The sequence below is a fragment of the Osmerus mordax genome, chromosome 25 (genome assembly GCF_038355195.1).
Source record: "Osmerus mordax isolate fOsmMor3 chromosome 25, fOsmMor3.pri, whole genome shotgun sequence".
Lineage (NCBI taxonomy): Eukaryota > Metazoa > Chordata > Actinopteri > Osmeriformes > Osmeridae > Osmerus > Osmerus mordax.
In genome coordinates, this window is record NC_090074.1 from 4,390,275 (window position 1) to 4,402,363 (window position 12,089).

Sequence of the window (12,089 nt, forward strand, 5' to 3'; positions counted from 1 at the left end):
TGGTTAGGTGGTAAGTAGGTAGGTTAGTAGGAGTGTTTGTTTGGTTGATTGGTGGGTCAGCTTTTTGGTTGTTTAGTTTGTTGAGGGGTTGAGTTGGTTGATTCTTAATAGTTCAGAGACATTTGTTGGTTACTTGATCAGTTATTTATTTGGTTTATTGGGAGTTCAAGGGTGGTTGGTCAATACAAGAGGAGTCAGGATAACTAGGGTAAGTATTATGAATTATGCCAACACTGCACATTGGTTACTGCATTTAGCCGACGCTCTTATCCAGAGCGACTTACAGTAAGTACAGGGACATGCCCCAGAGGCAAGTAGGGTGAAGTGCCTTGCCCAAGGACACAACGTCATTTGACACGGCCAGGAATCGAACCAGCGACCTTCTGATTACTAGCCCGATTCTCTAACCACTCAGCCACCTGACTCCCTCCTTCACATGTAAACACTGACCTGGCCTGGGATGTTGATCATGGACAGCAGAGAAGACACAACTCTAGTGTGCAACAACGTGAGGATTCAAAAGAAGTGCAAACATTTTAGTTTTATTACATTACATTTATATGTAATATAAATATGAAGACTACATCAAACACCATTTTTGTCACAGTGGCTATGGAATTCATCAACCCATGTGTTGCACACTTGGGACACAATGTCTTCCAGGCATGCAGATGTTTTATACTTTTGATTTGTCGTCATAACATACAGGGGTACATGCTAGCTCCTCAGCGTGGCTACCTATCATCGCTCTCTCAGATCTCTACTCTGTATCCCCCCGCGAGCACTTGCTCCCGCTCCGTTTTCCAAAAAGAAAGGACCCCTTAGCTGCCCGAAGTGCCTGTTTGAGCCTCAACAATTGCAACCCTATTTGCCTTACAAAAAATATTATGTTTGACATTATGAATGAACAAAACAACCAAAATTAACAAACACATATTCACAAAAATAGTACATCAGAGTAGTGTGCGTGTGTGTGTGGGGGGGGGGTCCCGTGCCGATTACCCCAACCTCACTGTGGGTCCCAGACATGACCACTAATTGCTTCATTCAGTCCCATTTCTATGTTCCCCTGCAGGGGGACGAACCATCCAAGACCAAGAGGAGCTACAGCGTCTGAAGTGGGAGTGGACCTGTAAGGTGTGTCTGGACGAGTGGGTCCACGTGGTCCTCATCCACTGTGGGAGCCTGGTGTGTTCCAGCAAGCTGCAAACCACAGAGCTAACCCTCTCAACCTGAATGATGGATGTGGACAGTCACAATTGCTCATAATCAATCCATCATTTGTGAAACACACCTGGCAATTGTTTAGCATTGATTGGTAATAAGGTCACATGACCAATACCACCTATCCAGATACATTTGATCTAATGCCACAATCAGAGCTAACCCATTACTCAAACCATTTGTTTCCTTTGGAGGAACTTGAAAGTTATATTATAATAGCTGCCTTCTAATGGTGTAGTTGATTATGACGTATGCTGTTTCTGTACAAATGTTTCAACTTGAAGTCGTCAGACATTGAGGGCTGTAAATACGCATCAAAACAGACACCCTTTCCTCTATAAAAAAGGGTCGAAGAGAGTTTCTCTGGTAGATATAAATGTACTGTATATCACATTCATGTGTATTACCTTATAACTGGATGTGAACAAAACATTTTGACACCAGTTGCTTGTTGAAAATGTATTTGAAAGGTTTAAAGTAGGATAGAGAAGCTATGTTTAGTATTAACACCATCCTGAACAAATGCATTATTGCATAAACTTAGTGTTCTGTATTTTGCTTGAATATGTAAACCGTATGCATGTTTAAGATGTGAGCCCCAACCTTCATTTGCATTACAATTGTATCCTAAAACCTGGATAATCATTTCATGCCATCACAGCAGGATCTCTATAGCTGCGGAAAACTGCTATAATACATGTCATTATCAACAACAACTATTATTCAGGCTACAGTCTGAACAATAATTATGCAGATAATAAACAGATTTTTTTTTTTTTACACAATTGGTGAGTTGTGAGGGGAACACAGTAGCTCTAAATGCCTCACATACAACCTAACCTGAGTGCTGAACTAGGAATCTGTCTTTATTTGATCTGTTATGAAACAGCACTTGTACTGTCAAACAATATAACTTGTTTAAAAAAGTAGAAGTACACACATGCAAGCTTACAGTTTGACCGTGAATGAAAACACCTTCAGACCTTTTACAGCATACCTGAATAAAAGCTGGCTGAAGGCCCAAGGGCTACGGAATAAAAGAAGCTTTGAGCCCTCAGTCATTGCATATGGCTTACATTTCAAAGGGAGAAGAAAAAAGTGCTCTTTTAAGTTCCTGAAAACAGTAGCTTTAAAAAATCGATACAAGCTATTGACTGGACCCATTTAACTTTTTCTGTCCATTTGTAATAATGAATCACACAGACGCTTCAAAGAACTCTCTGTCGTACTTCTTTTTTCACATCACAGCAGCCTTGGTCCTTAGATTTCTTCACATCGTCATCCAGAAGCAAGGTAGATGCATCTGCCAGAGAAGAAAGGATTATCCAACACGAAACAACGTCTCTTATCAACAAAAACTCACACAACAATGGAGCCATTTTGTACTGGGCTCATCGAGGTTCATTTTTGATTTACCTTTAAGCTCAGTCAAGCTGTTTTCCTCCCCGGGCCTCACCACATCTGCGCCATCCTTAACGATGTGCAGTTTCGTACCGTCCGACACATCCGTCTTCACCTGGCCCAGCGCGCGCAGCAGACACATAGTGTCGAAGGCCTCTCCGCCCCCCTCTCTCAGCAGCTCCAGCACCTGGAACGTCCCCGCACAGCGAATCAGACACACCCCTAACCACCGCTCCAACACGCAGTGTTCTCGCGCGGCCGCGCGACAACATCCACAACGTCGACGCGGTCACGCCGCGCGACCCACCTGCAGACACTTGAAGGACTTGAGCTCGCTCAGGTTCTCCTCGAGGAACAGCAGGTAGACGCTGAGGTCGTTGTAGAACGGCGTGGCCAGATCCAGGTCGCCGAACGCCGGCAGCATCTCGTAGGGCCGGAGGAAACGGGAGCTCTGGCGGGCGGGGCCCACGGAGGCGAACGCCACCAGGGGCACCAGGAGGACGTAGACGGCCAGGTTGATGTAGCTGAGCAGGCGGAAGACCCCCACCGCCACCAGCTTACACTGCACCGCCACCGGGACGGCGCTGTCGTTCCTCAGCAGGCCCGATCGCACGTCACAGGCAAACTCGTCGGTGAGGGAGGCCAGGCGGATGTAGTACCCGAGGTAGAGGCAGGCCAGCAGGAGGATGAGCAGGGTGAACACCCGGCATGCCAGGTACTTGACCACCAGGCGGCGGGAGGAACGCTTGGTCTTCAGATACTGCTCCACCAGGGGATACTTAAAGCAGCCCTCTGTCAGATCCAAGGCACTGATATGGCACACACAACACACAGTTTATGTATATAGGTATAGGTATGTGAATCAGGCTATATGTTACAGCACTTCAGACGTTCTACAGACGTCTTTTGTACCGCTTCAAGCACACAAAAGTAATAGAAAAATGTAACACAATACGAATAAATACATGAAAAAAAACCTAGAAAGAAGGACAAGTCATAGGTATGCCTGTTTTCCCACATTTCAAATTCAAGTTTAGTTTATTTGGGTCATTTTATCATAAGCAGCACGTTGCGTGTTAAGACATGAAGCATGAGGAAATGTCATGCCTCACAGGCCCACTGTGCTACATAGTAAAACGCGTACGTTCAAAACATTTAAAATACGACTAAACAAGTGATGGGAGGAAAGTGTCTGTATAGAGCGTGTGTGTAGGGGATCTCAGGTCACTGTTCAAAGTGTTATGTTGGTCTTTTTCTTAATACCACCATTATGTCAACTTCAACTGGGTTTATAAATATAATCTTTTCATTTGTTCTGGTCTCCTCTTTTTGTTACAACAAATCTCATCCGTGGGTCTCCTTTCGTTCCTTGCATCAACAGCATTGTGGTGTTACAGCCGTAACACCACTTTGCACTGTTTGTGGCTATCTGCCAGTGAGAATCCTTTTTATTCGAGACATGGCTTTTGTTCAAAGGGCATTCAAGCTGTGTTCAAGCCATTTCCCTGCCGTCATCTACTCCATTAGTAAGAGAAATCGAATGCGCTAGCTCTATCTCTGCCTTAAGCATACACTCAATTTCATACCACAATGGACGAAACAACCAGAGTGTTCAACAGTCGGCAGAGCCTATTCCTGACACAAAGGCATGCTGAAGTCATCTCGTGCAGAGTGCCTACCTTTGGGAGGTTTCCGGCACGTCTTTGGAGTCTAACGCAGCCAGGTTCTTGGCCAGCGTGATGGCGCGGTTGTAGGAGCGGTCCAGCTCCTCCATGATGAAGTTGAGGTCCGAGGACAGGTGGGGCGCCGCTGTGAAGCGCCAGAACAAGGCAGGGATGTACATGAGGATGGCCACTAACAGCAGGATGTAGGGGAAGAACTGGGGAATCAGAGAGAGAGAGAGAGAGAGAGAGAGAGAGAGAGAGAGAGAGAGAGAGAGAGAGAGAGAGAGAGAGAGAGAGAGAGAGAGAGAAAGAGAGAGAAAGAGAGAGAGATCTGTTAGGGATGGTTATTTCTTTTAGAACTGTTTTATCTTTCCCAAAGTACATGAAAAGGCTGTTTCTTTCTTGTCGTTGTATACGATTGTTGATTTCACAATGCCCTGACAATTTGGCCACTTCAGATGGTGAATTATGGGTTGATTGATCCTGAATATGGAGCTGGCTCACTTTCATCAAGGAACACTCTGTAGAGCTCTCCTTGACGTGTGGTTTGTGAAATTGCAGCACTGACAGGACAAGTCCTGACCCCAGGGGCGGCATTTTTTCATGTCACGTGGGGGGCGCACGAGCAAAAAATAAATTAATAAAAATCTCTGCGCCGCGAAGTGGTTTTCTCTTTTCTATCATTTGACTGTGTGGGGAATTGGCAAATTGGCGCCCCCTTCAGGCAGCTGCAGGCACCCCTGCTTGCTGAGAAGGTGCCGTGCACAGAAGCTGTGTGAAAAAAGGGGAGAGGGACAGACAGCTCATCTGACTGGGTCTCCCAAATGGAACGGAAATTCATAATATTATAAATATAGGCCTAAAAACATTTTTGTTTTTTTTAATTGTGTGAAATGGCGAATAAAAAAAAATGGGTATAGGCTAACTCTTACGATTGTTAGCCTTTTTGCTATGATTCTTGCTATGCAACAACAATATTTCGGTTTTAACTCAACAAACACAGATAACATTTCACCATAACAGTGTGCTTTGCAACAAAACTGTTACAAGTTCGGTTATTATTTATTTTCATTATTTAGGTTAGGCCCTGTAATTAGCCAACGGAATTTTCAAATCTGTAGGTAGTTTCAAAGACGAACATTTGCTATTTGCTACAACTATATTTCGTGACAAAGTATAGTTTAACGTCATAACTAAAAGTGTTCCTCCCCGACATTAAGCGTGTAAGGGCATGTTTATGTAACCCTCCTATTATGTTTGGTGTCAGCTAAAACAGCCTGTTTGACCCCAGGCTGTTTTAGCTGTATAGAACATAATCGGTCTTACCACAACAGCCTTTTGATTTCAATGAGGGGGGCGCCCTGGGTGTAATTCAATGTAGAACCGCCACTGCCTGACCCTTTTGACTAAGTAGGACTTATTCATATAGTTTAAGGCTCCTATAGGGCCTATGGTGAAACAAATGTCAGTATGAGAACACTGAACAATGGCTGGCTGATTATCAGTAAATATGATTCCCTAGCAGCTCGTGGGCCACTCTAACAAATCACTCAGACCACCGCTCTGTGCTGGTATTGTCTGCAGTACCTTATGCAGCCATAGGGGCGCACTCCGCGCCTCATCAACATCAGGCTGCTGTTGTTGCACTGCCGCCCAGCAATAGGAGTCAACATAGATGGCCTGCCGCATGGAGAAACCGGTAGGGGCAAAACAGCTGATCTGGGTACCTAAGACAAAGACAGAAGAATGAGTTTAGCTTTCTTAATAAAAAAAACATCACAATCAAACTGAGGGATGGTCAAAGAAGCTGTGACATTAACCTACAGTTTAAAAACATCTCTGCCATGTTTGCTTCCAGTTATGTAGTCTAACCTCTGACCGTATCTTATTAAGGGCTTTGGGCTACTAAGTCCAATTTTACTCCGAATTATATTGTGTGACAATTGTGTCGATACGTTGTGACATGTTGCTGGCTAGACAGCTCCCAATCTACTGAATAGCACCAACTGTCATGACACACTAGACTTCATATCGCATCTGCTGAACATGATAAGATAAGAGAATAAGTAGGCATAAGGACGCGCGTAAACACTTGTTCAACGTAAACAAGGACTTGGCAGTACAGAGAAAGAAGGGCGTGGAGTAGTTGGTCGCAAGCTGTTGCTTTGAAGATCTGCAACATGGCCTGTGTCCTAAATAAATCGAATTGACCGTGTTATCGTCGCTTAAACGCGAAAATTCACCAAAAAACACAAGCAGTTTGAAGGCTACAAAGCTCATTCATATTCGCATGTGATGCATGAGGCCAGAATTGACTGCAACAAAGGACACCGCCCACGAAATCCTTATTTGGCTGTTTGTTTTGACGGCAAAATATATTTTGTCATATATGCATCTCAAAATGCATATGTTTTTCTTGTTGAGACATGTTCAACATGAAACTTACCTACAGATACTTCCTGAGCAAATGCAAGAGATATTAGTAACAAAGGGAGACCAACCCCGATGAACGTTACTATTTTGTCCGCTGCCAGCTCCAAGCGCACCCCTTTGTACTTCGACTCTGTTGGGTCTTTTAATAAAAAGTCAGAAAAAACGTACTCAGTAGCTAAGTGTGCAATCGCCATGGCTATAGAACCCCTCAGCAGGCTACAGCTTAATTATAGAGGCATTTGTAAAGGATCTAATAGCGACGTTTCCATGGTTTTTGACCGCACATTATTCAGTTTAGCGAAATAAATGAGAATTAATTACTTGAATTACTACGATTACTACTACCACTATGTAATTACTATTACAATAAGATAAAACTGTTCTTGATGAAAGTCTACCACCCAGCCTCTGACTCATGTCCCGTTATGTTCTTGTTGTGGTAGCCAGCCTAACCTTCTGCCAATAATACCGGGGACACGTGACATGGCTCGATGAGAACAGCCTGAATGCCAAGACTGTTAGTAAATTGGAGCGCACAGACAGTCACTAAGACCTATTTGTCCCACGATGTCACTCTCCGTAGCGTCATGTTGCAACCCACAACGTCTAAGTCGACCTATTTAAGCCTGTTACCTAGCAAAACTGTCCTTGAGGCCAATGCAAGTCCTAGCATGTTTAAGTAGTTGACCGAAAAACAGCTGCAGCACCATGGACAGCTACTGGGTTAATTTTCATAGGGAGTCAGGTGGCTGAGCGGTGAGGGAGTCGGACTAGTAATCCGAAGGTTGCCAGTTTGAATCCCGGTCATGCAAACTGACGTTGTGTCCTTGGGCAAGGCACTTCACCCTACTTGCCTCGGGGGAATGTCCCTGTACTTACTGTAAATCGCTCTGGATAAGAGCGTCTGCTAAATGACTAAATGTAAATGTAAATTTTAGTTCCACTGCTGAAAGCGAGGGTTGTTCCCTGCCTGCTTAGCACAGTATAAGTAGTATATATATATATATATTTGACCTGAAGTCGAGCATTTGCTTCCCCATCTCATGTCAGGTGCAATACGGTTTCTGAGGGAAGGCTACATGAAGTATAGGCTTTTAACTAATTTCAACACTCCCCCACTCTAACGAATGTTGTCTGACCATTGTTTGAAACCAAGAGCATGGCTGATTCATAACACAAAAAGGCCTTGGCTATTTAAATTCCTGTGATTAGGCTGAGAGACATAATAAGAGTGTGTGCTTGGTTGTTTGTGTGTGTGTCAGAAAGACAGTGAGAGAGAGAGAGAGAGAGAGAGAGAGAAAACAAAAAGAGCCCTTTCTCTTTTCTCCAAAGCTGGATGAAACAATCTGATTTCACTTGAAATAAACAACAAAACAGCGGACAAAGCTTAATCATTTTATTATTTCTTTGCTTATTCATACAGACATTGTAAGCATAGCCCCTTTGATCTGCCAGCCAACCATTGTTAGTGTTTTAGGAAACAAAATCTGAGTGCAAAAGTTATGGTGCCTTAACCCCGTGTAAGCACGGACAAGAAAATCCCCTCCCACGCAATCTTTCCCAATGCCGTCTCTTCACAGGGGGGGACTAACATACAAGGATAGAGTGTCGTCTAACTAAAGAGACCATGCCAAACACTCAAAACACGATCATGAAAGTAAAGGAGACATCAAGTGTTTCGGCTGGCCTCGAGCTTGAGGGCGTTGCTCACTTCTTTAGTCAAACAGAGCGAAGAAGCTGTCCAAGGTCCCCTCGAGCTCCATCCCCTCACAGAGCGCTGGGAGCAGGAAGACTTCAGGCTCCTTGATTTCAGTTTCAATTTGCATGTTGCTGTGAGAGAGAAGCACAAATGTCACGAATGCAGGTATGCCGTAGGGAATTCGGGCGTTTTCCAAGCAAAGTCAAAGTCAAAAAATCCCCCCCCAAAAGGAATTCTTCTATAAATACAACAAAGTGTAATGTCCACAAGTGTTAAATGCTTTATTGGACAAAAGCAGCTACCTGAAGATGAGACTTGTGGAGTCACTGAAGAAAACGGCACTCAAAGGCAAGCAACTTTTCGCAGATGTAGACACAAGATAATGTCCTGAATCAGAAGAAAGACAGACCTCATACCATTGCTACATTGTACATCAACAGAGGCTTTACTCAAACGTATTGTCTCAAGTCACGAGTAAGATTGGCATTCATAACCAGAACAGAACTGTGACTCACCTTTTTCTACAGGTACCACTCCTGTCCATACATTAATCTTAACCCCTTCCCCTGGCATCGACATACTTCCCAGAACAAAGTTGCCGTTAAACTTGGCATCGGGTGGGAGTTCCAAAACATGAGAGGCTGCCAGAAGAGACTTTTTGGCACAGCTTTGATTCTTGATGTCGATCTCGTAGAAGACCCCCTACCAAAACAAAAGAGCAGAGAATGGTGGTGTAAATTACAATGACGAGACTCAAGGAGTGCCCCCCCCCCCCCCCCCCCCATGTGTCGTTAGGCCTTCTGAAGCATCCTGCACTCTCATCCTCAAAGCATACGTGTATATTCAACCGCTAAACCTTATTCAGTCGGCGCCCAAACGATTTTACCTCTTCGAACAGCATCAGAAGATCCACATTCAGGGTGTTGTTGACGTTGTAGGTCTCGTTCATCGTCAAACGCAGCTTGTTCGCCTCGTGGTCGTAGATGTAGTGTCCTGTTCCCTTGTGTTCACCTTTAAAGCTCATCTGTACATGATAGATAGAGATAGAGAGGAATTGAAAGAGAGGAGAAGGAAGTATGAGAAAGAACAGAGCCAAATGATATATTGATGTGCCGCTTAACATTATTCCAGAGGACATAAAAGGCTAATCGTTTTACTTACCACTGATAGGATCCCTGTCAGATTAGGGGACTCTAAAATACAAAAAAAAAAAGTCAAGAAGGCATATTCAAACTATTGAAACCTACTTTACAACACCTAAATCCCCCGACTTCTCTCTCACTCAAGATTCATCTCAGCATTTAGCTTGATTCTCAGGATACAAAACACACACACATTGTTTGTGGCCCTTCAACAAGCAACACTATGAGTTGCAAATATCAACTGTCGCAGTTGGCTATGCCAGTGATCATCTTACGGCATGGATCCCTGTGTTGGCTGGCGAGGACAGTGACCCCCAGACACGTCCAGATAAAGAGGGCAGTGGCGGCATGCATTGTGTCTTGGAATGATGAAGATGAAGATCCGAAGAAAAGAGAATCTGAGGAGGCAGGTACGGTACGACTCAGAGGGGCATCCAGTCGGTAGTGGGAAGGGAGGCTCTCGGGAGGCTTTTATAGGGGCACGCGGTTCTCCGATTGTTGTCAGAGTGTTCGTGTTGTTTAAGGAAAGTGAGGCAAGCCTGGTAGGACAGACAGGTGCTCTCCCCAGGAGAATGACAAACACCATCTGTTGAAACAAAGATGTGTTGTTGTCGCTCTGGCTGGGTCGTCCACCTCAAGCGATCATTCCGGACTCTTCTCATCAATTTGGCCTCATGTGTCCCCTGTCCTGTCACTTAATTGCACATAGGAAATGCTATCACATATCGTTCTTATGACTGGCGTAGACAGAAACACGACACATTTCAAAGTAGCTCCTCAAGCACGTGACGTGACGATCCTTATTTAGCTCACCTGAATGAGATTTTCAGATTCTTATCTTATCCAACGAGAAGTCGTACAACTTCAATAGCTGAAAGGCGTGAAGGCCATGTTCTTCTGGAACCCGTTGGAAGCCTTAAAGGGTGCAGTCCAAACCAAACACAAAGCCCCCGGTGATTTGACATCAATTGCACAAGCCAGGTCAGACATTATTTTATTGTCACAACAAGTACAATGCGATTCAGCTGTCTCCACTTGCCCCCTAAACCCAGCAGTGTCACATGCCAATTTGGCGATTCAGACTGACCTACTTTCCTTAAGATGGCTACGATTAATGTGGAATGCATCGCACCCTAGATCGGTCTCTCGCAATCCTGGTCCTCAGGACCACCTGCCCTGCATGTTTTAGATGTTTCCTTCTTCCAACACACCTGATTGAAATAAATGGATCGTTATTAGACTCCTGCTGGAATGAATAACAACCCATTCATTTGAAACAGGTGTGGATGATAGCCAACACATTGGAAATTCTCCCAAAAGTGAAATTAAATGTTTGTGAAAGAAGTTGAATGTGCTCTACCATACTCTGCCCTCAGACTGATTGTAGATGGGAAACCTCTCTCTCTCTCCCTCTCCCTCTCCCTCTCCCTCTCCCTCTCCCTCTCCCTCTCCCTCTCCCTCTCCCTCTCCCTCTCCTTCTCCTTCTCCTTCTCCTTCTCCTTCTCCCTCTCCCCCTCTCCCTCTCCCCCCCCTCTCTCTCCATTTGCAGTTTATCTGAATAGCTTGGCAAAACCTTCAAGTACTTAGACACCATTTGCTAATTGCATTCATTCAATCACACACAATCTCAGTAAAACACATTTCGCACTGTGATGCGCTGCTTTGGCAAAATGGAAAACACAGGCGGCTAAAGATAAACACAACAGCAACATCGTTAACACAAGATTGTTCCAAATAGTTCACACCTGTTTTTACAGTAACAATGTGATCAAACCAATTGCACAGAACGTAAGTCAGTTCAGAGTCACAGTGACCTTGCAATTGCACAACATTTTAGAGTTTACTGTGATATGCTTTTTATTTTGAGTTTTCTCTGTTGTTTGGGCTTTTGTAGTTGGACTATTGTATTTTAATGCAAGCAGAATATAAAAAACATTTGATACTTTATCACTTACAATACTTACAGTGTGCAATTCATTCACAGTAATACATTGTGATTATTATACTGTATTGCAAAATGTGTTCACTATGTACAATAAACATATGGTTCTGTAACTACATGCTCTGGATGTCATGTTCTTCATTTTTAGTTGTTGCAGTTTTTGTGTCTAATGAATACTCCAAACGGTTTATGGATTGATGACTGTGTGTATGATCAGAAATAATTGATTTTTCGCACAGATGAAATGGTTTGGAGGTCAGTGTTTTTATAGGTCATAGGTTTTGTAAATGTAGTTTGAAGATTTGGTTCCTTGTTTAAAAGTTTTGAGAAAATGGGTGAAGGTTTCATGAAGTGGGTTTTAGCAATTGAGAAAAAAGATAACTGAAAATGATTCTTGACCTCCCCCTAGTGGATTGAGAGCCATATTTACTCAAAACGGTAACATGTTTTACTGTAACTAAAGGCAGGTTGTGTGTATCTTGCAATCAACAACTTGGTCCACGTCATGACAAGAAATGCACAAATAAGTACACGCATACATAAATACATACTGAAAATGAGAAGAGTTTGTGTGGGTGTGAGGC

General features: G+C 43.8%; 2 protein-coding genes across 2 annotated transcripts; both read right to left on the reverse strand.

Annotated features, from left to right (window-relative positions):
* Window positions 1–1,695: 1,695 nt before the first annotated feature.
* On the reverse strand, window positions 1,696–7,199 carry LOC136933589 (pannexin-1-like). The gene is made up of 6 exons (XM_067229045.1): window positions 6,736–7,199; window positions 5,877–6,016; window positions 4,305–4,504; window positions 2,933–3,434; window positions 2,641–2,812; window positions 1,696–2,527 (listed from the first exon to the last, which is right to left on the reverse strand). The coding sequence occupies exons 1-6, from the start codon at window positions 6,914–6,916 to the stop codon at window positions 2,433–2,435; spliced, it is 1,290 nt and encodes a 429-aa protein (XP_067085146.1). The 5' UTR covers window positions 6,917–7,199; the 3' UTR covers window positions 1,696–2,432.
* Window positions 7,200–8,143: 944 nt separating this feature from the next.
* Window positions 8,144–9,917, reverse strand: epd (ependymin). The gene is made up of 6 exons (XM_067229183.1): window positions 9,839–9,917; window positions 9,583–9,614; window positions 9,308–9,445; window positions 8,937–9,123; window positions 8,724–8,808; window positions 8,144–8,552 (listed from the first exon to the last, which is right to left on the reverse strand). Exons 1-6 carry the CDS (start codon window positions 9,915–9,917, stop codon window positions 8,438–8,440), a joined length of 636 nt encoding a protein of 211 aa, XP_067085284.1. The 3' UTR covers window positions 8,144–8,437.
* Between the last annotated feature and the right edge of the window lie 2,172 nt (window positions 9,918–12,089).